The sequence below is a fragment of the Maudiozyma barnettii genome, assembly GCF_903064755.1.
Source record: "Maudiozyma barnettii strain CLIB 1767 genome assembly, contig: KABA2_10, whole genome shotgun sequence".
Classification (NCBI taxonomy): Eukaryota; Fungi; Ascomycota; class Saccharomycetes; order Saccharomycetales; family Saccharomycetaceae; genus Maudiozyma; species Maudiozyma barnettii.
In genome coordinates this window covers 222,121-249,015 of record NW_024545247.1, presented here as the reverse complement: position 1 = coordinate 249,015, position 26,895 = coordinate 222,121, and the positions used below count along the sequence as shown (strand labels likewise).

Below are 26,895 nucleotides of genomic sequence, written 5' to 3'. Positions count from 1 at the left end.
TCTTTGTCAATACATTAAAACCTAAACTTCAATATTTATAATATCTTAACACATTTATATCAATAATAATAATGAGTGTTTGTCATTAATAACTCTCTTTCTCTCTGTAAGTAATGTAATATGCACCTAATATGCAATAATGTGGTGGGACAAAGCGAGCCTTGTAAAAATAGTTTAGAATTGTACTGGATTTTCTGAGCATCAACAGGTGTCCGGGTAAATACAACACCAAGATAACGAAGAACTTCATAATAACATCAAGAAGACGTCCATTACTAAATATGATTGATAGACAACGAGAATATAGATTTGTAAAGGAATGTCAAACTAAAATTAAATTTATTGAATTTTGTTCTATTTTGTTCTATTTTGTTCTATTTTATTTTATTTTAAATAATACGAATATATAAATATAAAGAGTTTGTTAGCAAACTCCAAAAAATAGAATTAGTAGACACCATCATCTGGTCTGTTTTGTTCAATTCTTGCATCTTCACCCTTTTGTTGTAATTTTTCCATTGATGGTTTCTTAATACCAGAATGACCACCGTGCTCTAATTTCTCCAGTTTCTTCTTATTTGCATCGAATTTTTTCTGTTCTTTCACATCTTCTGGATTTGGATGCTTCATTCTATGATCCCTAGCGCAACTTGAAGTGGTAGAGATCATACGAACTGCACTGTAACGGGCAGAAAGTATTACCGGTCTTAAAACTACTGAATTTCTTACCAAAGATTGAGCCAACATTTTATGAATTTTTGCTTTGAAAGAGTATGTATATATGTATATCTAATCACTAAAAGTACTAGTAACGTTTGAAAAGGAAGATACGTATGTACGTTATTAATAGACAAGTATATAAACAAGGGAAGAACATTTTCAAAAATGGTAAAGCAATGCAGGTGTAAATAAATTCTCACTTTATATAAAAAAAGTCATTTTATATATGATATTTTCTGTTGAGTATTAATTTATCAGTGTCACGGAGTTTTTTATATAAAAGTCACTCCCTTTTGGGGGTATCCTTATTTCTTTCTTTCTTTTTTCCATTTGATGCTTAACTGCTTGCTGAGTCTGTCATTTTGAAATTAACGACACCCAAGCTAGAGTGAAGGAAGCCAGTGAAAGGAAATACATATTTAGAAAAGTCAAGTAACCCCGGGTAGTTAAAAGACTGTACTCTCCTCATCCCCCACCCCATCGTTGGAAAGTACATTACACTACATAATACATCAATTTTAAGATGGGGGTGTCTGTGTCTGTCCTACTTTGAACAATGTTAGTTTGGGAGACTACCACATTATAAATATGTATATATGTAATTTGATAGTCAACATCGGAGACAAAGCTGCACTTCATACTATTTTTCCTTCTACTATGCTGGCTGCGTGTACCCTTTAACAGGGCGCTGTGTACATTTGTGGGAAGGGGTTCATGAAGGAAGGGATAAAGCACAAGAAGGGTTACAAAGCAGCAGATCTGAGAGACGATACCCATTTACCATTACATTACTATTATTATTATTACAATTATTTGCTATTTGGAATAGTAGGGGTTGCTTGGGAAAATATTATTAGACAAGAATCTTGAGAAGTACATAGTAAGAAACATGTAGGTAACCGGCGATTTTTTTATATTAGCTCATCATCTATTTTAATGATTGGCAAGGGATTAGTAAGACGGAAAAGCAAGACGTCTGAAAGTCTGACAAGTTCATATCTTATTATCAAATTCCTTAACTAATATGGGTTTTGGGTTTTGGAAGTATACCCAAGATTTTTGATCAAATTGCAATGTAAAATCCAATCAATTAATTAAGATTCTTCTTATATCTTATCGAATTCTATATTTATGTCGCACACATACTTTCTATTATAAATGGCTACTCAGTATACAGGACCAATATATAGGTAAAAAAAAGAAGAGTTTGAGATTACAAGTTATATATTACACAAGTACTAATTATTTTTCTTTTTAATTATTTTTATTATTATAAATCATCAATTTGAAACTCTTTTAAGCTTCATATTCTTCCTTCACTAACTCCCTTTCCATATCAATCCATTTAGAACGAGCAAAATCTGGATCTTTACCAACATTTGTATTTTCAGCAATAACTTTAAATCCAACCCTTTCATAAAATGGAATTAAATATTCATGAACAATAATAACTATCTTACTACCAACTTCTTGATTACTCAATTTTTGAATATAATCAGTTAACATTAAAGTAGCTAAGTTCTTCTTTTGAAATTTTGGATCAATTACAACAGAATGTATAGCAATTGTACCACTGGCTTCATCATTAACTAATTTCATACTATCTAAAGTAATGTAGCTTGAAGAGATCTTAGTACCAAGAATATGACCAATTAAAGTTTCACTTTTGACTTCTTTAGTGTCCTCATCGAAATCTCTAATAAATAAACCAGAACATAATTCAGGACAATTCTTTAATCTGAAATCAATTGTAGCACTTGGGGCCCTTTCATTTGGTGGGAAACAAACAGCTTCAAGTTTGGCAACTTCTTCCTCATCTTCTACAATCAGTGGTCTGATGTACATATGTAGTGGTAAAGTGGCAGATGTGGCGCTAGACATTTTTCGTTAACAGAGATTGGTGTTTTGGAGAAGAAATTATTTGATATTATCAAAATAAATAAAAAAGGCAATCACAAAAGATGAGAGTATAATAACAATCCAAATTGTTATACTTATTATTCAAAGAGAGTAAACCAAAAAAAAACAAATAATTGCAATTGTCCTGATCAAGTTTATCTGTTTTCTACAAAAAAATGTTTCCAATCTCTTTAACATATATTTATTTATAAAATCATTGACTGAATTTCAAACCTTTTTGACTTTTGGTTTTCAATTCTTATGTTATATTTTCCCCATTCGTATCCAGCGATAAATACTTCACCCGAAAGCGGACAACCAATTCACCGCCTAATTTTGTATCTTTAGCGAACTAGAAAAAAATTCCTATGTTGCTGGAGAGGAAACGGCAACTATACATATACATATCGTATGGTGAATAGTTAACTTCTAGAGTAAGGCTAACGTAATCCATGTAAATCCTATCGGAATTTACACTAATAGATACATAAGAGAATATAGTAATAATAATTGACACCTTCGTATATATTTTATTTAATACATAATAGCTATCTGTTGCAATTTCAATGAAATATTAATTATTCTTATGAGTAGAGGCCATCGAAAGGGACAAACATTGAAGTATTAGTTACTTAAAAAACATCATCGTTGTTGCAATCTTTGTAACAACATGCAACCTTTCAAATGTATTCAAAAGTTTTTTGTAATAGATCTTTCAATTCAATCGTTTAATATTATTAATGTTTTTTTCTTCTTGTTTTTTTATTAATTCCTATATTTTAAGAATCAATTATATGCTACAAAACTATGTGAATTTTATTTATTTATTGTTAATGTTGTTTCAAAACACTTTATGCTAATGGATCGAAAAACCATTCGATCTTTGTCCCTTTGAAGACTCTCATCCCCATTGTTCTTGCCTCATTGTTATCATCAGGCATTTTACCAAATCTTAAATCCAACCAAGGTTTCAATACTCTAGGTTGTAAGACAAAGTTGTTTATTATGATGAAACTCGTTATAGAGTATAATAGACCAATGAACAAATCAAACCTATAATGATGATCCAAATACATTGTAGCCCACCATTGTAATAAGATAAATGATGAAATTAGCAATTTGGCAACTAACCCAGTATTGAAAACCTTAAAGTACCATTTATTAGAAAATTCTGCATCGTCGGTATACAATGATAATAAATGGCAGGATTCTTTATCAGTAGCCTCCAAATCAATATCGGAATAATTGTAATCCTCATCGGAATCGGCCAAATCAGACATACTACTACTGTTGGATGGTATTATACTTTCTTCTCTTGAAGTCTTGGAGTTAATTTCATCAGAATCATTTTCTTCATCATCGGTAGAACCATTCTCAACACCATTTCTTAATCTGTTACTTGTAGATGAAGATCCATTAGATGCAAATCTATGTTTAAATGAAGATGCTCTAGTGATAATGAAAAGGAAACATTGGAATGCAATTGCAGAATGTAAAGAGGGTACGGCACCAAATACAATTGGTGATAAATGGAACCCATTAGTGTTTAAATGAGTACCTAAATGATTATCCACTCTAACTAAACCAGCAGCAAACCCTTCTTGAGTATAATTAACATGTTCTGTATCGTTAATACCGTACATGTGAGTAAACCATGGGGATGCAGTTGGAAATAACAAGTGAGTGAAAACACCACAAATGTTTTGTAAACCTAGTGCAAAGGAAAAACATTTGATAGTACCTGCAGGATGGAAAACATAAAGATATACGGCAGTTAGAATAGGGACGGTAACATGTAAAATGACGTAGGAGAACCATGCAATAATATCTTTAGTCTTTGTAAAATTTTCAATATTTTGAGAACTAAAAGTATGATCCACATTTAAAATAATAAATGCAAAAAATGGAATTAAGAATGGAATTGCTAATAATCTAAATCTACGTGTATTTTTTTTATTTTCAAAATGGAAAATATGATCATACCATTCAACAATATTATATTTTAATGATTTAATATGATATAAATAATACCATATCGATAACGGTATAATTAGTAAACCAATTATACCAAATGCAAAAGCTGTTGCAATTGAAATTTTAGTTAATTGATAAGAATCATGATATTGAGTTTGTAATTCACCAAACCAATCACCAAATAAAAAAGCATCTGAAATAAATGCTATTTTACTATGAATTTGTGGTCTAATATCTAATGGAATCATTCCAGCATGATGAAAAATAGATAACCATATTATTACAGGGGAAAAATTTATGAAAAAATTTAACGGTAGTGTGAATATATTTCTTTTATTTAAACCTGATTTAATAATCCTTACAATAAGGTTGAAAAATCCTAGAAAAGCTGACTGTATCATTATTTCAAAAAAAAAATAATTAGTTTATGTTATATGTGTTAGTCCCTTTTTTAAATCTGAATATAAAAGCAATAAAACAAATGTTTAGGTTAAAAAAAATATGCAATTGGTTATTAAAGAAAGTGAGTGAAAATAGTTATGTTTTGAATTGAATATTATTCAGTACTTGTTTATAAAGGATAAAGCTTTGACAGGTTCTAGTTTAATGAAAATAAAATTAAGTTGATATGGATGAATTACAGTGAAAAATAATTCCAAAGGATCTTAAAATAAAATAATTTAGTCAAGATTTATTTATATATATAAATTAAATAAATAAATATGATTTAATAGAAAAAAGAATAAAAAAATTGTTGTAAGGCGCAGTTTTTATGGATTAAATATTCGTAATAGCGATAAAACAATATGTTATATATAACATTACATATCAAGAAATTTCAGAAGAGTTTCTTACAATTGACGAAAAAATGTAAGTACAAGTAGAATTTCATTTATTGATTACACTGTTTCGCATTTTATTAAACTGAAATGAAAGGAAAGAATCAAAATTTAGGCTAAATTAACTGATAAAAGTGGTGTTCTTTAACCATATTTTATTTGATGAATAATTTTTTTCTTTCTTTTACTTGCTGTCCTTGTTTCCTTTATTCGCTATAGCCATTGCTTTTCAGCTCCATCGCATAAATTTTTTTTTCTTCTTCTTCGTCCCACAATAATAATTTATCCCATGGTTTAATTCAACATATTACAGTGGGTAGTAGTAAAACGACCAAGCGAGGTAAAACAAAAGATTAGTGGTACATAGTGTTTTACCAAGAAATTATTTAGTAAACAATAGAAATAGACATTAAAATAATCGAGAATATCCACCTTGGCATGGGATAAACAATATTATTATTATTATTATTGATATTGTGATGTGTATTTGGTAGTTTTCTGTGTGTTGTTTCTCCTCTATTTGTTGTATTTAGCGGAAGAATGACGGATATAACAAAACTGATGTTCCTTTTTTTTTGTCTTTGTCTGTGGGTTGCACGGCAGAATTAGAGAATTAGAAAATCTGAAAAAATTCGTGTATTTTTTGTTTTTCGTCAGAACACCCTGGAGGAAAATAATAATAATATCAATGAAAAAGGATACGCGAACTTTTCATTTTGCTTTTTTTTGTTTTTGTTTACTTGGCTTCTTTGTTATTGTTTGGGAGTATGACTGAAGGGAGGGAGGGAGAAAAGGGAGACAAACCCGAGAATGACACGGGTAAAGGGTCAGCGCAGCCATCAAACAAACAGAACTATTCAGAACGAAAAAGCAATGCACAACTGCTATTCTGTTTTATTTGTTGTTATCCGACGTTATCCGTGGAACAATAAGAAAAGAGAATAAAGGATTGAAGAATGAGGCGTAGACAATCAACAACATGAAATATTTGATATCAGAGACTAGCGGAAAATGACTGGGAGAGAGGAGAAGGATTTGTAGTAAGAAAATGATATTTAGATTTTTTTTTCTTGATTGATTGACAGACCTCTACTACGGTATCCTGTTGAGATAGGAATACAATAACTGTCTTTCGTTATTTCTACGTACGTTTTAGAAGTACTTTTTTATTTATTTATTGCAAACAAGGATATCCACGCTGTGAAGTTCTAAGGGTATTTCGGTGAAAGATGTCGCTGAAAATGAGATATGTAGATACTTCTACGATTGTTAATTACTTCTAAATGGTAAATTGTTATTTTTTTCTTTCTTCGCTTAATCTTGCCTAATTCTTTGTTTGTTATTCGGTTTTACAAAATTTACCTATTATTTTTTTACTACTAAAAATACCGTGGATATTTCTGTTTACTGCAAGGGTTGGTTCATCCCCACCCTTTGGTGCCAGAGAGTTTATGTACAGCCTTTTCAATATTTTTTCTTTTTAGTTGCTTAAAGTTGCAATTCGTTGTTCGTTGCCTTTGTAGAAAGAATAGATTACTAGAAGAAATTGTTTTTTCTCCCTTCTTCCATAGTAAGGCGGCTTTAGGGATTTAGAAGGGACTTTAGCCATTCCAGGGAGTGAATTTTTTTTTAAATAACAGGAAGGAAATACATTGTATTTGAAATTGTTTTGTTTGCGGAGGTTGGATTTGGATTGAGTTTTTCTAATGTTGGCTACATATAATTTGTTAATCACAAAAGATCAAACGATTTTTTGTGATTATGTTAAAAGAATGTGCATGTATACTAACTAGCAGTATTTGCCAAAGTCAAATAATAAATCGTTGTTGTTGCCCCGCTAATATATTTGTATGCTCGTTGGAACAGATAAAAAACTGCGAATGTCCGCGCAAGTAGTAGTACAAATGACGTTTAACCACCTATTTTTAAAATGAACTAACATTTTCTACTAGTTTATCGCTTCAATTAACACGCTACTTTATTATACTATAATTGTATCTATAATAAGGGGGGAGAAAGAGTTGAGAGATGGCTGTATTCCGAGGAATAGATCAGATTTCTCTTTCCGTCCCTCGGAAAGCGGACACTGCGGAATTACCGTATCTTTTCTTAAGAAAATATCCAACAAAATTTCAAAACTTGTTCCGCATCCCAAAAGAAAAGAGAAGAAATGGCGCCTTTTTTCTTTCAATTGACTAGTAGTATTTTCTCCTTCAGTTCGAATCAACAATTTGGTTTACTGCTTTATTTTGTGTACCCCACAATTTGTTTTTTTTGGGTGTGTGAATGCTGTGATTTGATTCCCGGAGCGCATTCGGATGTTGTTGGTTACAGCCTTCTATTATACTATAGATTACATATACACACACATTTTATTACGTAGATGTACGTCAAAGACCGGATGTTACAGTTACAGCCGGTTTTTGAATTTTTGCATAATAGATACACTACTTCTTCACTCCCATCGACATTATTGTGGGCTTTAATAATATGCTGATATTATGTAACTTTTGAAAATGTTTAAAAATAGTACTTATTAAATTATTAGATAGCATGATTAAAGAGATCCGAAGTCTTATCGTACCACGGAACGATAAGTGTTACGATATATTAAAATGGCGAGTTACAATTTTCACTAGTTTCATATAATATGGCATGAGAATAGTACTGCCTTCCATAAAGGACTCGGCGTGGCGTTTGACATACTGGAAGACCGTCTCGGATATCATCTTTTTTATATTCGTTCCTCCATTCGTGACTTCAGGATATACGATATCTGTAATTTACGCGAATTGCATTGCGCCTTGTCAATTTCTGAACTGTTTTTTGATTAAATCGCTGTCAAATTTAAACGACTCACATCAGGAGTGGTGATACTATGCTGCAGAATAAGCATAGTCAAGTATTGACGCATAGAGAGTCATATAGGCCTTGTCTATTGGAATACTTCTTATATTCTATTTTTTTGACTGACAATTCGTGTTAGTTTAGGTTCTTTCTTGACATCAATGATATGTAATTAGAATGGGGCCTGGAGCCTACAGAAAGACAAGATATATTTACATGTTTAATTTTTTTTTGCTCTGGGAAAGATTCGAATTGGATCAAAATGATGCTCAATCAATGGATAGCGCGATGTCAAAAAAGCAAAAAAAAAGAGCAGACATGGCTTCGTTGTGAAAGAAAAAATAAACTGAAAAGAGCGAAAATATAAAATTCACCACTCTGTTTAGTAAACAAACTAATATCTCCAGTTTAAATTTTTTTTTTCTAAGTTTGCAAAACAGAACATGCAATAATAGGTTCACATATATAATACATACATAGTATAGTTATTTCCCTGTAAAACAACAACAACAACAACAACAATAGTGAACCCTTTACAATGAGTAGTATAACCACGCCTGCAGCTATAAATCCTGGATTACCTCATAATAATATTAACAACAACAATCGTGCCAATGATGTGTTGCAATTAGATCCCAATCAAATAATTTCGGTGGATGAACAAATTCAGTATAAGATTCAATTGTTATTACATATCAATAGCGTACTTTTAGCAAGAGTAATACATATGACCAATCCTTTTTTTAAAGATAAAAAAATTGAAGCAAATTCACCATCGGTATTACCTGAAAATATTCAATCATTAGTATCACAAAATTTGAAAAGAGTCCATGCTAATTTACAATGTATATCACAAATTAATCAAGGGTTTATAAGGTCGAAACCCGTCATTACAGTCGCACCGGTGATTCCACAACAGCAACAACAACAGCCAAATAATGATATTTTAGCTAAATTATATCTATTAATGTCAAGGGTCTTTGAATTTTGGTAGCGGTATTAGTGCTCTATGTAAGATCATAGAGTGGGAAAATGGAAACTCGAAACACTACATTTCTATGATTAACAAAAAAAATGAACGACAATTATCGATTGTTCCACAGATGATGATATGTGTTAGACAGATAATTCTATGTAAGCTAGTAAGAATCAAATTCAGAGTCTAGAACAGTAGAACATGCATAAAAATTCCTACTTACGTCAATTGTTTCATTCAAATATACCATTCGAGAATTACGAATCATTTCTACAAACAAAACAAGGTACCATTTATCGTATAGTAAGGCTGAAAACAAAATTGTAACATTAACAAAAATATATATTAAAATTCGAAATTAGTACATAGAACTACAAACCCATTTCTAAACTTCGCACCAACAATAAATAGATATGCTTCAAATATTACATGGCGTTCAAAAGCTTGTAAAGTATTAAAAGCAACAAATATAACGATCGAGATACGTCATATTTTCAAGTGCTCGAATATAAAAAGTATAGGATATCAATATTTTTCAAAGGATACTACCGTTACTGAGACATTAGTATTTTTAAATGTACATATCCCCGTACTTTTCTACGTATAGATGTTGTTATTTTACAACTATAGTAAAAGTAATAATGACAAATCTATTGCAATAAGAAACTACTATTCTCATACTAAGTACCACTGACCAAACTAACTGAAGAAATAGTTTCTCCCAGTAATATATATGATTGAGAAAATCCTTGGCAGATTCATATAGAATGACATTATCTATTCATATAGTTAAATATATTATATCTGCATCCCGTCTTCGTCTACTATGATATCCCCTCAGTGGAATAACCAACAAATTTTCTCTGTGTGCGAAAATAGGGAGGACCCCTCTTTAACTGGTTGACCCTCTCCCCCAGTTATGTATCGGCAACTGTGAATACATTTCTCTGTTTCTAATAGCAGTTTCAGGCAAAAAACAAGGCATGAAGAGAGAAAAATTAAAAATTAAGGAAAGGGATGGGAACCGGAGCAAGACAGGCAGATAAGTATTGTTTCAACTGAACATAGTAGAAACATTGAGATAAGACTCTACATCTCAATGCATCTATATATATGGATATATAAATACTAGACAATTAAAGATTTCTTTTCATTACAATTGCGAATTTAACTTAATAGTAAAAACAAGTGAAATTAGATACACATCTCATATAAAAGGTTAAACTAAAAAGAGATAATAGTATATTGACTACTGTATTAACTACTATATTTCGATTAAGTTGACTTTCCACGTATAGTACCTCAAAATAAAATATTAACAAATTCAACTTTAGTATTTACTGCTTAATATAATGACAGCTAATAAACCAAAAAAACAAAGAATTATCAATTGTGTTTCACAATTACCATATAAGATCACATTAGATGAATCATCAGATGACTGGATAATCAATCCTGCTACTGGTAACAGTGCTCTGTACTCATCGTTAGATTATTTACAAGATTCTGATGAATATGAACAAATTGTAGTTGGGTGGACAGGTGAAATTTCTAAAAAAACCCTTACAAAAGCTGAATTATTAAAGAAACAATTAGAAGAAGAAAAATTGACATCAAATAATTCTAAAGATAATAAAAATGATTCAACAGCTAACGAAAATAATAACGGCAATAATAATAGTAATAATGTTCACGGTAATGGTTTGGATGAGGATAAACTATATGTAACCAATGAGCAAATGAATAATTTAAAATCCAAGATTAATAAAAATTATAATCCAGTCTGGCTATTAAGAAGTAGAAAACAAAGTAGATGGAGAAATTACGCAGAAAATATTATTTGGCCATTATTTCATTATATTCTAAATCCATCTACAGAAGTTGATTTAGATTCTGATGGCTCAGATGCAAATAATTCATGGTATGATTATGTGAAGTTCAATGAAGCTTACGCAATGAAAATTGGGGAAATCTACCAACCAGGTGATATTATTTGGATTCATGATTATTATTTATTATTACTTCCACAATTATTAAGAATGAAGTTTAATTCAGACTCTGAAAATAATTTAGTAATCGGTTATTTCCACCATGCCCCTTGGCCAAGTTATGAGTATTTCCGTTGTTTACCAAGAAGAAAAGAAATTTTGGATGGTTTGGTTGGTGCTGATAGAATATCTTTCCAAAATGAACAATTCAGTAGACATTTTGTTTCTAGTTGTAAGAGATTGTTGGATTCTACATCTAAGAAAGTTAAAAATGATAGAGGTAAAGATCAATACAACATGTCTGTGTATGGTGGTGACTTAATTGTAGACTCATCTCCAATTGGTGTCGATACTGATAAGATTATGTCAGAGGCATTCACACCAGATGTGGATTCTAAAGTAGATGCTATCAGACAAGCTTACCAAGGGAAAAAAATTATCATCGGTAGAGATCGTTTCGATCCAGTCCGTGGTATTATTCAAAAATTAAGGGCCTTTGAGACATTTTTGGCAATGTATCCCGAATGGAGAGAGCAAGTTGTCCTGATTCAAGTCAGTTCTCCAACTTTAAACAGAGAATCTCCACAAAACATTAGGTTGGAGCAACAAGTTAATGAATTGGTTAACTCTATCAATTCTCAATATGGTAACTTGAATTTTGCTCCTGTACAACATTATTATATGAGAATACCAAAGGATGTTTACTTTTCTTTGTTAAGAGCCGCCAATCTATGTTTGATTACCAGTGTTAGAGATGGTATGAATACCACTGCCTTAGAATATGTCACCATCAAATCACATGACTCAAATTCATCCTGTTATGGTATGCCATTAATATTGAGTGAGTTCAGTGGTAGTAGTTCTGTCCTTAAGGATGCTATTATTGTTAATCCATGGGATTCTGTTGCTGTTGCCAAATCCATTAACAATGCATTCAATTTGACAAAGGTTCAAAGAGAAACAATACAAGATAAGACATGGGCTGAGGTACCATCCATTAAATCATGGACAGACACATACATGGATCAAATAGTCGAAGTTAGCAAACAATCGGAATCTCAAGATCGTAAGAAGACACCGGCACTAAATAGACCTGTTCTCTTAGAAAACTATAAAGCTGCTAATCGTCGTCTGTTCCTATTTGATTACGATGGTACTTTAACACCAATCGTGAAAGATCCTGCTGCTGCCATTCCAACAGCTAGATTGTATACGATAATGGAAAAATTATCTCAGGATCCTAAGAATCAAATATGGATTATTTCTGGTCGTGATCAAGTGTTTTTAAATAAATGGTGGGGTTCTAAGAATAAACATATTGGTCTAAGTGCAGAACATGGTTGTTTTGTTAAGGATATCGGTACTCCAGAATGGGTCAATTTGGCCAAGAAATTTGATATGTCATGGCAAGTGCGTGTTAACAAAGTCATGGAAGATTTAACTACCAAGACACCTGGTTCTTTTATTGAACGCAAGGAGGTAGCATTAACTTGGCATTATAGAGCAGCAGTTCCTGAATTAGGTGATTATAATGCTACTGAATTAAAAAGACTACTATTAGAATTCACTGAAGATTTTGATTTAGATGTCATGGAAGGTAAGAAGAATATCGAAGTACGTCCTAAATTTGTCAATAAGGGTGAGATTGTTAAGAGACTTGTATGGCATAAATATGGTACTCCTCAAGATTTATTGAAGCCATTAGATCAAAAGTTGCCAATTGATGAAATGCCTGACTTTATTTTATGTCTTGGTGATGATTTTACAGATGAAGATATGTTTAGACAGTTGAATTCCATTGAGTCTCATTGGAATGGTAAATATGACGATAAACGTAATAGATGGGGTAATTTTGGTTTCTACCCTGTGACAGTTGGTTCAGCTGCCAAGGTAACTGTTGCCAAGGCACATCTTACAGATCCACAACAAGTGCTGGATACACTCGGGTTACTTGTGGGTAATGTTTCATTATTCCAAAGTGCTGGTACAGTTGAGCTGGATGCTAGAGGTCATGTCAAGGATAGTGAAAGTAGTAAGAAATCGCATGCAGCTTCTGTTGCATATACTTTGAAGAGAACAGGATCATCTACAAGCATCAACAAGAAATGATAATATATCCTATTACTTTATTGAAAACATAAACAAAAACAACAATTATTATGTTTGTTTTTGTCTGTTAGAATATATATATGTGTGTATTAGTGATTAATGTTAAATTTGAACTTTTTTATTGTGCCCTATGGTAAATAGAAATGGGTCTTTTCTTCTTATGCCGTAAATATTGGGACTACGGTGTGTGGTATTTTTACGCGTTATAAAGTTTAAGATTATATATAATCTGAAAAGTCCAATTCGAAAAAGAAAAAAAAAAGCAAAAAACAAATATAGAGAGAAGAGAAAAACGATGACTTAAAGACAATTACAGAACTGAAGAAGAGAATGATTAGGAAAGTGTACTAGTCAGCAACTACATACATATATATGGGGATTGAATTAAGATAGAATGTCATTTGGAGTTCCATTATCTCAATTGATTGTAGAGAAACCAGAACCATTAACTACAGGAACATTAATCTTCGATGATCTATTAGGTGGAGGGTTCCAAAGTGGTAATATATATGAAATCTATGGACCACCTGGGATTGGTAAGACACGATTTGGTATTGAATTGATCGAAAACTCGTTAAAACGATCCAATGAAGATTCTGTTCTATGGATAGAGACGTTTATACCGTTACCCATAAATTTAATATCAAACAACACTAATGTGTATAATGTCAAAATTGAAAAATTTACGGAATTATTAGTATTTTTCACGAAGTTAATTTCCTTGAGTAGTCATTATAAATTAATAGTAATTGATGGATTTTCTCAATTATTAGTTAATCATTTAAACTCGTTAATAACAAGAGATAAATTATCACCAAATCAGGGGGCTACGAATAAATTGAATATACATGAATTAAAATGCAGAGATTTAATTTTGTTATTTAGCACCATGACCAAATATGCAAATAAGCATAATAGCACGATAATTTTATTAAACAACTGTATGAACACATCGTACCAATCAGGGTTATTAACAAACAACGGCAGTAATAGCAATAGTAGTATGTCTAATGATTATGAAAATACGTTTGAAGTAATTGGAGATGGCAGTAATTTTTTTGTATCGTCCACAATTAGTAGTAATACCCTAAATGAAAACAATTCTGGTAATAATGTCCTCTTTGGGAGAAATACTATTTCCGGAAAGAGAAATGTACAAATGTTGAAGAGTGCACTAATAGCGAATTCTGGGATGGGTTCTAAGGATTCCAAATGGGAAATTTTTTTAAAGGCAAGAATTGCATTATTATGGGATTGGAGTCATCGACAGGACTTCCAAACGGGAAATAATAAATCTAAAATTCCAAAGAGGACAAGGATTGCCGTGATATATGATGATCTAGACTCCAGAGACTATATGAGTCCGAGAAATAATAAACCAGTCGGGCAAATCATTGAATTACCAATACACTGGGATTATAGTGGTAGTAATAATAATATCAACAATTTAACAAATCCTGAGGAGTCGGGGCAGCCAGCGAACACAAGTGCAAATGCTAGTATTACAGCAATATCTACGCCAGTAACACCCAGAGGTCAAAGTACACAACCGTCAGCAATAGTAGTAAAGGAGACTCAAAATGAGGGGGAGGAGGATATAGTCGGAGATAGTGAAGTAGAAGAAGACGGTGTAGAGGAGACAGACTTTCTAATATAAATAATCCAAAATAAAATAAAATAAAAACACTTTTATGCTCATTATACTGCATAAATGGTTACTACTCACGGACGACAATTACCTGATCCGGACATATGGATACACCTATAAATATCCCAAATAGGCAATAATGGGACCGGTTTGTGTAGTTGCGTAAATTACGCTGCACGAAGAAGAAAAAGAAAAATAAATAAGTAAATAGTCCCTTTCCACGGCACGGCAAGGGGACTGTTCGTTAATTCATATAAAATACGATAAAAAGCATAAAAAATTGTTGTTGAGGAGCGAAGGGGTGTTGTCATTTATTGGTGCCAATACTAGTATATTTATTGGGCTATGACGTATCCGTTACATATCTGTGCATACATACAATGGGGAGACAGAAAGGATTTTCCTCTCCCCCTTACCTCGTTATTTGAAGTATCGCAAATTGGTTAACATTAGTGGGAGTCTCCCCCTGTCTCCCCCTCGGTCCCCCCTCGGGGCCCTCTCCTCTTATAGTACCCAAAGATTTTCTCCAATGTGTACGGGATATGATTGCAGCTGACTTGCCAGCCTCGGACATTTCCTATTCAGGTAAGAACTCTATATATGAATATACGTGTAAAAGGATGGTCGTTTCTTCTTTTTGTTGGTGAGCAAGAAACTATATTTAATATTCGATATATATATTTCTTGAGATTGACTTGTGCCGCAATTTCTGCGTTGCGGCTATTTATAAAACCAAAAATATTTTAAAATAAATTTATTTGCGCTCTCCGGAAATGGCAAAGACAAACGGAGTACAGAACCAGGCCAAGCCAAGCGTATTGCAATGGCTGTGGGTGAGTATTAATCAGAAACCCCTGCCAGTGAACAGACTGCGAGCACCAAACTAAAAATAATTGCAATGACGGTGGCAATACCAACACCAACACCGACAGAATATATTTCGCTATTATGTAGTTATTATTACCGTGCCATAAGCTGTTTTATTCATGTAAGGGAAATAGAACCACACAAGTAACTAACTGAAAAATACTCACACTCATCGTGACCTCGTAGAAATTGACAGAGGGCCCACCCACCCAATGAAGTTATAATTAATAACTTCATTGTATTATGCTATGCGTGCGCTCAACTCTATAATTAAATATGAACATATTGGAAGGACCAAGCCCAATTACAACGATACAGTACTGTATTTTATCGTTAAGGAGACTGCAAACTTATTATTACTCTTTACGTGATTATGCTTACAGTTCCAAGTTAGTTTTATCTTTGTAAAAGGAAATTGCTGCTATCATAAACTAAAGAATTTGACGTATCTATTAATATTCTCTTGCTATTGTAATTATTTTTAGTTTTGGCCTTGGAATTTTTTTTGTTAAAGATTCCTTGTAGTAGTTTATTTCCTCTAATGGGAAATGGGAGAGGGAGAGGAGAGGGAGAGGGAGAGGAGGCAATGGTTGATAATCTAATGGAAAAGGAACTTATCCATTTATTACTTGAACATTCATCAATTCAAAATTCCTTCAATTTGTTTTCCTATCTCAGCTATCTCAGATATAAAAAGGTCGACTAATTCATTTACTTTCTTGAAATAATTACTTTTCCTGTTTCGTAGTTCTATTTAATTTCTTTTTATCTATTTTTTTTATATGCAAATATTAAATCATCAAGAACAAATATAATTACATCTGTCCTTTCGCTCAATTACTCAATTATAATTACAATGCAATTCACTTCTACTTTATTAACATCCGCTTTATTTGCCACAAGTGCTATGGCTGTCATCAGTAACTCCTCTTCTTCTGCTGTCGAGGATGTTTCTTCCACTGTTGTCTCTTCTATCGTTTCTTCTGCTGTTGCCGCTGACAACGAAACCACTACCGACATCCCAGTCTCTACTACTTCCTCAATTGCTCCAATTGTTAACTCTACTACCTCTTACATCTCCTCCACTTCTGCTCCAGTAGTATCTCACCCAGCTTACAACTCCACCGAATTATTCACCGTCACTGAAGTCGTCACTGCTTTCACCACTTACTGTCCAGAACCAACTGAAATCATCACTAACAGTAAGACTTACACCGTCACCGGTGCTACCACTTTGACCATCACTGATTGTCCATGTACCATCGTCAAGACTACCGACAAGCAAGCCGCTGAACCAACCACTACTAAGGTTGTTCAAGTCACTTCCTCTACTAAGGCTGCTGGTTCTTCTACTCATTCCGTCATCGACGCCAATGCCGCTAACGCTATGATCCCATCCGTCGCTGGTTTGATCGGTGCTTACTTACTATTATAATTGATAGATTAATAGTAAAAATATTTTTTTAAAAATTGCTGCTTAACTTAATTAGCAAGTAGTTCTTTTTCTTACACATACACACACATTCATCTTCAACTCCTTTTTTTATGTCCTTCATCATCAACCACATATTCTTCCAATCGTTCGTAAGATTGTTGTTCCTTTAAACACCATCGCCAGTGTCAATGATTTTTCCATTGTTTTGAAAAAATCTATAAGATCATTGGTAAAAAGATCTTTCTCATTTTTTACTGCATTCTACTTCATTCTTTTTGCTTATTGTTTTGAAAACAATAAAAGATAAGAATTATTATAGGAACGAACAATTTTTTGTATTTTGATATATTCGCTACATATGTCTCAATACTTATTTCCAAGTTCTTTTTTTTCATTTCTTCAAAATTTATTTTAAAATATCTTAATTAATATACACACATTTACATTATATTTATATAATTTTTTTTAATCTAATTCAATTCAATTTAATTTTAACTATATGCGTCCAAGTTATTATTTATTAGTTATACGATAATATTTATATGCAATTTTAACCATTCATCAATATTGGTTATTCGAAACAGTAACACATTGGACTTCTTTTGAACAAAATATTTTAAAATATCCATAGATGAACGCAATAAAATAGAATAAGCCAATAAATGCGAACACATAATTTTATCAATCTTGAAATATTGTTGTTTAGAGAAACTATGCGCATCCAATTGTCCAATTCGATCATCTTTAAATTCTTCAATATCATCAATTTCAGTAACCAATAGATCTTGAATCGCAGAATCTACATCCTTCTTTTCTCCTTCATTAGAAAATATTTCATGAGAGAAGAGTTCGCAATATTCAGAACAGGAACATGTCCAATCCTTCAAATCAACATAGATCGGCGGTTCGTTATCAGATTTAACAATTAATCGATATAATAATTGATAATCATCATCATTGTATATATCCTTCAACAATCCATTCATATATTCGATTTCACCCGGATTGTTTTCCCCCAATGAATCAGTTACTATGGGTATCGTGGCGTTCAATGGTGGAACAGCACCTTGTTTATCATCTTCGGTAGTGTTTGTACTTGTAATCGTATTTTTTGCACTGTTGGATTCATCAGCTAATGTAGCTGTCCGTTGAGCTTCTGCTATTACTGAGTTGTCATTATTTATAGCCTCTTCCAGAATATATATCATCATATCATTGGATTCAAGAAGTGATAGCGCTCGAATGAACAGGTCCCTAGGAAACATATAATATAAGAATGTAAGCATGGAATTGTTGAAATTTCCTTCATTATCTAACAATTGAGAAAACAATTCTGAGTAATTGACAGTTTTATCCATGTAGTAGTAGATAAAATAAAATAAAAAATTGCCCTCACTGGAAAATATCTGTCGGGATATAGTTCTCTACACTAGTATTTAGCTAAACTAAGTTCGGCATAGTTATTACTTCATAAAATACTTGCTATTACTTAAGAACATCAATCAATCTACGTAATAAACCCATCGGATATTTCTAAGTTTAACGTGGATATCCATTCTTATTAGGATTACTGTGATTTTATACTGAGCTCGCGCGCGGAGACTGTTTAATTGAGCATATATATATTTAATTTTCGGTGTTGTTAAGAAAATGACAAAACAAACAGCGAAAAGTTATAGGGAATTAAGGACTTCTTGAAATTGCAAATAAAATTCCCTTGCAGGTTTATTATAATTACAACAATAATTACTTAAAAACGGATCATTAACTCATATACAAAGAGATCAATTTATCCTATTTTATACTGTTCGATAAGTATATTATCAAAACCGTGTTTATTTCAAAGTATTACTATCCATATACAATGAAATTTAGATTACCTTTCAAATATACAAGGTCACAGCTGGAAATCTTTAGATTCTCATTTTGTCTCCTAGCTCCAGTGGCTGTCATGTATTATATTGGTACTGATACAGATAAGAAATTGAATGTTCCAGGGTTTTGGCCTGACCCTGAAACTTTGAATAAGATTCCGAAGGAAAGGTATGAAATTCAAGCAGAATTGGCTAGAATGAAGAAAGAAAGACTTGAGAAACGAATTAAACTAGAGAAAAAATTACAAGAAGAATTTGGTATAAATGTAGAGGCTGAAAAGGCCAAAATTAGAGAAGAGTTGAAATTGGGAAAACATGATGATCATAATGATAACTGAGTAAGGGGGAAACACAGAAAATACGCACCATCATAACATGTAAATATACTCTGATTATGATATTTTTTGTTTTCATTATTCTTTCAACATACTAAAAAATATGGAATTAAAATGGATGACCTATATGTATATTTATACTTATATATATAAAATCCTATGACGTTTCAGTAGTATTGTTGAACTGGAACGGGAGATAAACAATGACTGTCCAATAAAATATTATATCCGGGAAAGAAAAGAAGTATCTTCCTCATGTCCCTAACTTGTATTTGTATTCCGATTATATAATATTATTGTTAATATATAACAAAAATATTTGAACTTTTTTCAGCTTTTTCGTCTGACTTATTGTTCTTCCTCCTCTTCCGTTGGATTATAGATATTTTTCGATAGTAATCTATTCAGCTCGTGCTTGATAAATTCGACTTTCGTTGGATCCACTAATAAATGAGTATCATCAAGTTCCTCCAGTATAATATCGTTATGTTGTGCGTCGATCTGTAGAATTAATGCTTTTATCGAAGGATCACATTGAAGTAGCATTCCTCGTCTAGCTCTGGCCATTGTAATATATTTTCGTAAATGTGTATGTGTGTGTGTATTCGCTGTTCAGGATAACGTACGATGTACACTTCGAATAAGAATTCAAAGGGATTATTTTGTACTTTCTTAATGAATGTTCAAGTGAAAAGTTCTACTATAGAAAGTTTAACTTTCTTTTCTTAGAGGTCGCGCTGAGAGGGGTTCCCTTCATACGTTGAAAACAATAATATTCTGTCAATGGGAGAGACTTTTATTGCATGCATTTCAATCAAGACTTAAGGTATTAATAAACATTCTACCTTAGTTTACTTAGCTTATATTTATCAGGTTGCGATAATAATTTTTACTTTTATCATCAACACTTGCAAGATAATCTGTATTAAATAGAATAAACCTATGAGGATATGAACCAAGAACATACAACAAATGAGACTATTTCACATAATAAAAATGACACATATACTTCAAGTGACATTGATATAGTTACAAGTGATAAAGTACTTCAACATACTTCAGATAAAGTAGATAAGGCGGAAGAAACGATTGAGACAAATAACTCTCAACTGACGAATTCCAATTCAGAATCGAAGGCGATCAAATCAGATTCAAACTTATTATTATCGAAAGATAGCAACGTCAACCAGGGCTTACAAGAAATTGAGGACCACACCACAAATGATGATACAGGCAACTCTGATGGAGACAGCGATGTTTCCGAGACAGATATTGGAGAAGATGAAGATGAAGATGAAGATGAAGATGAAGATGAAGAACCTCCCTTATTGATATACTCTCGCATCAAGCAATTACCAATTAAATTATTCGAAAGGGATGCTATTTCTGCCTGCAACTTCCATGATTCAATATTTATATTTGGTACTCACTCGGGGATGTTGTATTTTACTACTCCCCATTTTGAAATGATAGACACTTTGAAATGTCACAGATCATCTATTCTTTCTATTTACACAGATGGAGTGAGCTTTGCGACTGCTTCCATCGATGGTACTATTGTAACTGGTTTAGTCAATGATATAAAATCAGAAAATCTAATTGCATATGATTTCAAACGACCAATTAACTCTGTCGTATTAGATACAGATTATGTAGCCAATAAGACGTTCATATCTGGAGGAATGGCAGGTGAACTTATTCTCTCTCAAAGAAATTGGTTAGGTAATAAAACTGATATAACAATTTCTAAAGGCGATGGTCCAATTTTATCAATTAACAGAACTGAAGACATTATTTTTTGGTTCACTTCTAGTGGGATTCATTTCTTTGATAAGATTACCAAGACATCACTATTACATGTAGAATTACCAGAACTGGACAAGAATAACAATCCTTTTGAAATATTTAAACCACATATTCATATCCCCGAAAGAGATAGGATCATTATTGGCTGGATGGACAATATTTGGATCTTTAAAATTTCAGTAGCCACAAAAAATACTCAGGATGGGTTTATCCATGGAAATGTTGGATCAATTATATCAAGCGCAGCCTCGAGTTTTAAAGGAATACCTGACAAGGATGTAGATATAGAGTACCATTTTGTGATTCCGTTACTAATAGCTGGTATTGCATCCTTTAAAGACGATCAGTTACTCTGTTTAGGTTACGAAAAACAATTTGACGATAAAAATGAATTGCAATTGAAACATTTGCCACCTCAACTACAGATTTTTAATTTAATCGATGGGAGTGAAATATATAATGACGAAATTGTTTGTAAGGATTACGAAAAACTATCACTTGGTGACTACCATCTGGGGAAACATATACACGAAAATGGAGACAGTCCATCAGAATATTACTTAATATGTACTTCTGACGCAATTAAAATTCAACAATTAACATTAATGGATCATTATAATTGGTTCATTGCGAATGGAAAATTTTATAATGCATGGAATATTGCACAGTATGTTGTTGATGATATTGAACGAGCAAAAGTTGGTATACGTTATATTGAACAGTTACTCAAGGAAAAAGAGTTCGATGAGGTGGGTCCTGCGATGACTAGAATATTTAAGGGTTTGGGAGATGATAAAGGTAACGAGCATTATAAAGTTATTGATGAATTATTCAATAAGGAATGGTACAAAGTAATTAATATGTATATGGAAGATGATAAACTTTTGCAGATTGCAGATTTTATCCCTCTTACATTAAACCGTTCAAATTCCATATATGATTTTATTTTGAATTATACTCTAGATAAGTATGAAACTTCAATGTTCAGCAAATTTATACAACATTGGCCAATAGATTTATTTGATTCTAAAACTATAGAGGAAAGATTAAAAATATTACAGACAGAAAGTGGGGACTTCGAGATATTCTATGTTAACCAACTCATATACCTTTATTTAAAGACTGAAAAATACTCCCAAGCTATTCCCTACATGATAAACATTAAAGATCCTAAAACTTTACGTATCCTTCAGAATGAACCTCAACTTTTGCCACAGGTTATGGATAGGTTGATGGAAATAATATTGATACCGGCCTTCAATAATTCCAAATTAAGAAATTCTGTCGTAAACAATTTGTCAATCCTAGAGTTAGAGCAAACTTTTTGGGAACCAATTTTATTGATAATTCAAAATAGAAAGATTATATCATTGAAAACTGTAATTGAACAGTTCAAGGATTATTCCAGAGCGCACGAAAATGTTGATAAATTATTGTTGTGTATCTTGCTTAGAATTAACTCTACTGAACCTGACCTACTGAAAGTCTATGAAAACGAAATGATAGACCTATTTTCTAGATTTGATAAGAAACCCCTGCTAGATTTTTTGAAGAATAAAACACACTACAATATTGATAAGGCAATTGAACTTTGTTCAACCCAAGATGGGTTATACTCTGAGTTAATCTACCTCTGGGGGAAAATTGGTGAAACTAAAAAAGCTTTGTCTATTATTGTTAATAAATTAAATGACCCTTTGTTAGCAATAGAATATATCAGGAGTTGGGGAGATATAGAATTGTGGGATTTCTTAATAGAATATACCATGGACAAACCAAATTTCGTTGAAAAACTTCTTAACTCTTATAGTTATATTGGGAATAAATATATTAATGTTGTAGAAGGTATAAATGATGAACAACCTATTGAGAAAATTGCACCTCCCATAATTGACACATTGTTGGAAGTTAAAAGGAGCTACCAAGTTAATGAAAACGTGTTAAAGATTGTGGACGATGATACTTCCAAATATGCAATCAACCTCCTCAAATTACGGACACATGGGAGATTGTGTGACCCTAACTCAGAATCAACAATTGCATAAGGACAGTTCGGAATAAATATTGACTAGATACGTGGAATATTTTGTCTAAGAATTTTTAATTTATGTATTTGTATATATTATATATGCTTAATATTAATATATGTCCATATGCTCAGGAAATATTAAATTATATGTTTCTATCTGGAACAATGTATACTTTGTTGAAGTAGAGCCCACGATTAAAGAAAGTTGGCAGAATTCTCTAAATTTATAGTTTGATTTGATTGATTCAAAAAACTATCCAGTGCTGATTCATTGATGGCCTTTTTGACTTTATTACTTTGCGGTTTTGTCTTTCGGATTTGTTTTAATAATGACCTGTAAGTGGCACGCAATTCACTTTGACTGCTTTTAGAAATGTTTAGGTCAGTACCATCACAATGTAGGATAACTGTGTATAACGCTTTTGCGACTTCAATATTAGTTTGTCTTGAATTTATCACGATATTTCTTGATGGTGCGGGACTTAAACCGTTGGAAGTAACAGTAGAATGAGTATCAATTATTGAGTTGTTCACAGCATTATCTTGATTTTCATGTAATATACGATTTAAATCAGGTACATCAAAGCTTTGAACAGAATTGACAGACATATTTAGTGGTGTATTGTTCATTCCTGAAGCTGTACTGTTTATATTTCCTACACTACTTATACTTGGCATTGGAGATTGTTCAAAATTTGGAGCTGTTGTATTAATTACATTTGGATTGATTGGTAAAGTCGAATTTGTATTTGGAGATGTTGTGCTGGGGCTCATAGAGTTACCAAAGACGTTTGTTAAATAATCATTTTGTGGAAGGTCTATTCCGATATCAGGTATATTAGTTTCTGTATTTGGAAGAAATAAATTAGGTCTATCAATCAAATTACTAACATTGAAATAATTATTTTGGATGTCTTGTAAATAAGGTTCATTAAGGAATTTTTGCAAATTTTGATCCATTGACGTGTCTACAAGTGCTGGATTAGTTAATATATTAGTAGTATCATTTGTTTGTGTACTATTTGGTAGAAGACCATTTGATTTAGTAATATTATCAGCAAACCTAGCAAAATTGAAATCTGCCATACTATTTGATCGTTGTAGTTTATTCTGGTTAATTATTGGTAAATCATTGAGATTTTCTTCTCCAGGAAGATCCATTAATCCATCATCGTCGTCGTCGTCGTCATCACTATCTGATTCTTTTATTTGTTCATTATTATTAGTCTTAGGAACAATATCGTCACCTGGTTCCATTTTCTCTATAATAGAACTTTCAACAAGTTCTTCCATACTTAAGAAGTTTGCACTTTTATTTTCCATATTTAAATCTAATAACATATCATATTCCCATTGTTTAACACAACGATATTTATGACATAAATCGTCCAATTGAGCCTCTAATGCTTCATTTTTCTTAAAAGCCATACTAATGTTTTCGTTAAGGTGAATTAAATTTGGTGGGATAATACCTGAACTTTTCCAATTTGCTTTAATAGTATCTAATGGGATTTCATCCCAAGCGTTTTTAATAAATTTGAAAGCATTTGACATTGTCAATTCACTTTGTTCAAAACTAATATAATAAGGGCGTTTGGTCTTTTCCTCGTATTTATTCTGTAAATCTATCAGTGCATTATATTGTTGTATTCTATACCTTGTTTTAAACTCATCCAATACCCCCCAATTTAATGGTAAAAATTTTGATGTTGCAGAAGTATATATCAATGTTATGTTTTGTAAATGTAAATTTATTATTCTATGAGAACATGAATCATCTAGTACTATCCAAATTTTTCTATTATAAGCGACTAAACGTTTATCCCAACGAACTAACCAATCATGAAATAAATTACTTGTTAACCACGATTTTGTATTACTTTGATATGAAATGTCGAATTTTTTAGCCATTTTTTCACCTAATGAAGATTGATTCATTGAATTTATAGGTTCATTTGGGAAATAATTTCTAAAACTTTTATAATTATCATATTTCCCCACTACTAAAGGTTTTAATTTTTCAGTCCCGTCTAAATTAGCACATAACATTACAGTAGCGACTTCAACTTTTCTTTGTATACTACTAATTTCATATTGTGCATAATCTAAGGGCAAATTATAAGCTAAAAAAGTTTCATCTAATGTGAAGACGTCAGCTGAAGGTAATTTTGCAAAATATTCTTTTAAATAACTTCTTTCTTCAAAAGTCCAAATTTTTGGTGTCTTTGGCATTTCTTCATCTAAGATAGAGATATTGACATCCATTTTGGCTAAGAAATTTGATATCCATTTATAACTAAAAGAACCATTTCCTTCTCTATATTTAGCAGGAATTCTTTGCCATACGGCATGCGCAGTTTCTTGAATAATTGGTGAAGTAATTGGTATACCATTCCATAAACTTTGGTTAATCCATTCTTGTAAGATTCTTCTAACTAATAAATTATTTGGTTTTCTTATTCTGTTTGCATCCTTTTCATGTTCTTTTGAGTTCATATAAGTGGATTTTTTAGTTAAAATTCTTGATATTGTACCTTGTGATGGAATTTTTGGTAATTGAAACGTTTCATAAGCCCATCTTGCTAATTCTTGTTGAGTCCATTTTGGATGAGTCTCAGCCATCAGACAGATATTATACCTTTGTTCTATGGAGAGCATAGTACATATATATTAATAAGATTAAGGAGATAGAGAGAGATAGAGAGATAAATAACTTTTGTAAAATGATGATGCAGATGCAGATGCAGATGATTGATAATAAAATATAACAATAGTAGTAGTAGTAGTAGTAGTAGTAGTAGTAGCAACGAGTATACTCTTTTAAATAGAATAGAATAAATGAAAATGCTATCAGTTTGTTCTAACTACGTTATATTCTAAATTCGAATATTATTATATAATGTTTGTATATATCGTCATCTGATAGTTAATATTTGTTTGTTCGTAATATTATATACGTATTTTATCAATAATATGATTTTTTTCGCTGTTTATCTGCCCTCTCTCTTTCTTTCGCCGTGCGTCAATAAGTGAAAAATTCATAAATGAAATAAAAGATCAAGCGATGATGCAACAGCCAAAGATCAGTATAATGATTAGTATAATGATAGTATATGCTTATAGCATATAGCAGCCTGTGTAAAGACAACACTATTACTAGCCAGGTCCACAGTACATACTTACAATGAACAGTGATAGTCTCTGCCACCCATCTTCTATACATACGTATATCTATATACCCATATATAACGAACGCAATCATCCACTTCGGTGTAGTACATGTCACGAATCAAATGTCACGTCATCGCAGCACCATGACATGTACCATGTCACTGGGCACGAAACGCAATAGTAGAAATTTAACGTAATTAAGACCGAAACAGACAGGCAGAAACAGACAAATCTCCCTCCCGCCCGCTCGGCAGACCTCGGCAGACCACGCGCAGACAGCCAAAAGAATCTGCTGCCGTTGCTACTTGCTGCTCTCGCTATTATATATCGCTCTTACCAAATTTTTCACAGCGTATGTGCCGGTTAATTATATTCAGT

General features: G+C 32.1%; 12 protein-coding genes across 12 annotated transcripts; 6 read left to right on the top strand and 6 right to left on the bottom strand.

Moving 5' to 3' along the window:
• Positions 1-447: 447 nt before the first annotated feature.
• Positions 448-747, bottom strand: FMP16 (Fmp16p; the record flags this gene model as incomplete). The annotated part of the gene is made up of 1 exon (XM_041552494.1): positions 448-747. One exon carries the CDS (start codon positions 745-747, stop codon positions 448-450), a length of 300 nt encoding a protein of 99 aa, XP_041408428.1.
• A 1,269-nt stretch (positions 748-2,016) lies between these two features.
• PAA1 (polyamine acetyltransferase) lies at positions 2,017-2,601 on the bottom strand (the record flags this gene model as incomplete). The annotated part of the gene is made up of 1 exon (XM_041552493.1): positions 2,017-2,601. One exon carries the CDS (start codon positions 2,599-2,601, stop codon positions 2,017-2,019), a length of 585 nt encoding a protein of 194 aa, XP_041408427.1.
• Positions 2,602-3,470: 869 nt separating this feature from the next.
• IPT1 (inositolphosphotransferase) lies at positions 3,471-4,994 on the bottom strand (the record flags this gene model as incomplete). The annotated part of the gene is made up of 1 exon (XM_041552492.1): positions 3,471-4,994. One exon carries the CDS (start codon positions 4,992-4,994, stop codon positions 3,471-3,473), a length of 1,524 nt encoding a protein of 507 aa, XP_041408426.1.
• A 3,823-nt stretch (positions 4,995-8,817) lies between these two features.
• On the top strand, positions 8,818-9,273 carry SNF11 (Snf11p; the record flags this gene model as incomplete). Its single annotated transcript, XM_041552491.1, has 1 exon — positions 8,818-9,273. The coding sequence occupies one exon, from the start codon at positions 8,818-8,820 to the stop codon at positions 9,271-9,273; it is 456 nt and encodes a 151-aa protein (XP_041408425.1).
• Positions 9,274-10,607: 1,334 nt separating this feature from the next.
• TPS2 (trehalose-phosphatase TPS2) lies at positions 10,608-13,352 on the top strand (the record flags this gene model as incomplete). Its single annotated transcript, XM_041552490.1, has 1 exon — positions 10,608-13,352. The coding sequence occupies one exon, from the start codon at positions 10,608-10,610 to the stop codon at positions 13,350-13,352; it is 2,745 nt and encodes a 914-aa protein (XP_041408424.1).
• Positions 13,353-13,746: 394 nt separating this feature from the next.
• RAD55 (putative DNA-dependent ATPase RAD55) lies at positions 13,747-15,009 on the top strand (the record flags this gene model as incomplete). Its single annotated transcript, XM_041552489.1, has 1 exon — positions 13,747-15,009. The coding sequence occupies one exon, from the start codon at positions 13,747-13,749 to the stop codon at positions 15,007-15,009; it is 1,263 nt and encodes a 420-aa protein (XP_041408423.1).
• Positions 15,010-16,723: 1,714 nt separating this feature from the next.
• Positions 16,724-17,302, top strand: SED1 (Sed1p; the record flags this gene model as incomplete). The annotated part of the gene is made up of 1 exon (XM_041552488.1): positions 16,724-17,302. One exon carries the CDS (start codon positions 16,724-16,726, stop codon positions 17,300-17,302), a length of 579 nt encoding a protein of 192 aa, XP_041408422.1.
• A 524-nt stretch (positions 17,303-17,826) lies between these two features.
• Positions 17,827-18,660, bottom strand: SHU2 (Shu2p; the record flags this gene model as incomplete). The annotated part of the gene is made up of 1 exon (XM_041552487.1): positions 17,827-18,660. One exon carries the CDS (start codon positions 18,658-18,660, stop codon positions 17,827-17,829), a length of 834 nt encoding a protein of 277 aa, XP_041408421.1.
• Positions 18,661-19,166: 506 nt separating this feature from the next.
• PET100 (Pet100p) lies at positions 19,167-19,514 on the top strand (the record flags this gene model as incomplete). The annotated part of the gene is made up of 1 exon (XM_041552486.1): positions 19,167-19,514. One exon carries the CDS (start codon positions 19,167-19,169, stop codon positions 19,512-19,514), a length of 348 nt encoding a protein of 115 aa, XP_041408420.1.
• Positions 19,515-19,859: 345 nt separating this feature from the next.
• Positions 19,860-20,078, bottom strand: TFB5 (TFIIH complex subunit TFB5; the record flags this gene model as incomplete). The annotated part of the gene is made up of 1 exon (XM_041552485.1): positions 19,860-20,078. One exon carries the CDS (start codon positions 20,076-20,078, stop codon positions 19,860-19,862), a length of 219 nt encoding a protein of 72 aa, XP_041408419.1.
• Positions 20,079-20,461: 383 nt separating this feature from the next.
• VPS41 (Vps41p) lies at positions 20,462-23,362 on the top strand (the record flags this gene model as incomplete). Its single annotated transcript, XM_041552484.1, has 1 exon — positions 20,462-23,362. One exon carries the CDS (start codon positions 20,462-20,464, stop codon positions 23,360-23,362), a length of 2,901 nt encoding a protein of 966 aa, XP_041408418.1.
• A 179-nt stretch (positions 23,363-23,541) lies between these two features.
• PDC2 (Pdc2p) lies at positions 23,542-26,004 on the bottom strand (the record flags this gene model as incomplete). Its single annotated transcript, XM_041552483.1, has 1 exon — positions 23,542-26,004. One exon carries the CDS (start codon positions 26,002-26,004, stop codon positions 23,542-23,544), a length of 2,463 nt encoding a protein of 820 aa, XP_041408417.1.
• Positions 26,005-26,895: the final 891 nt, after the last annotated feature.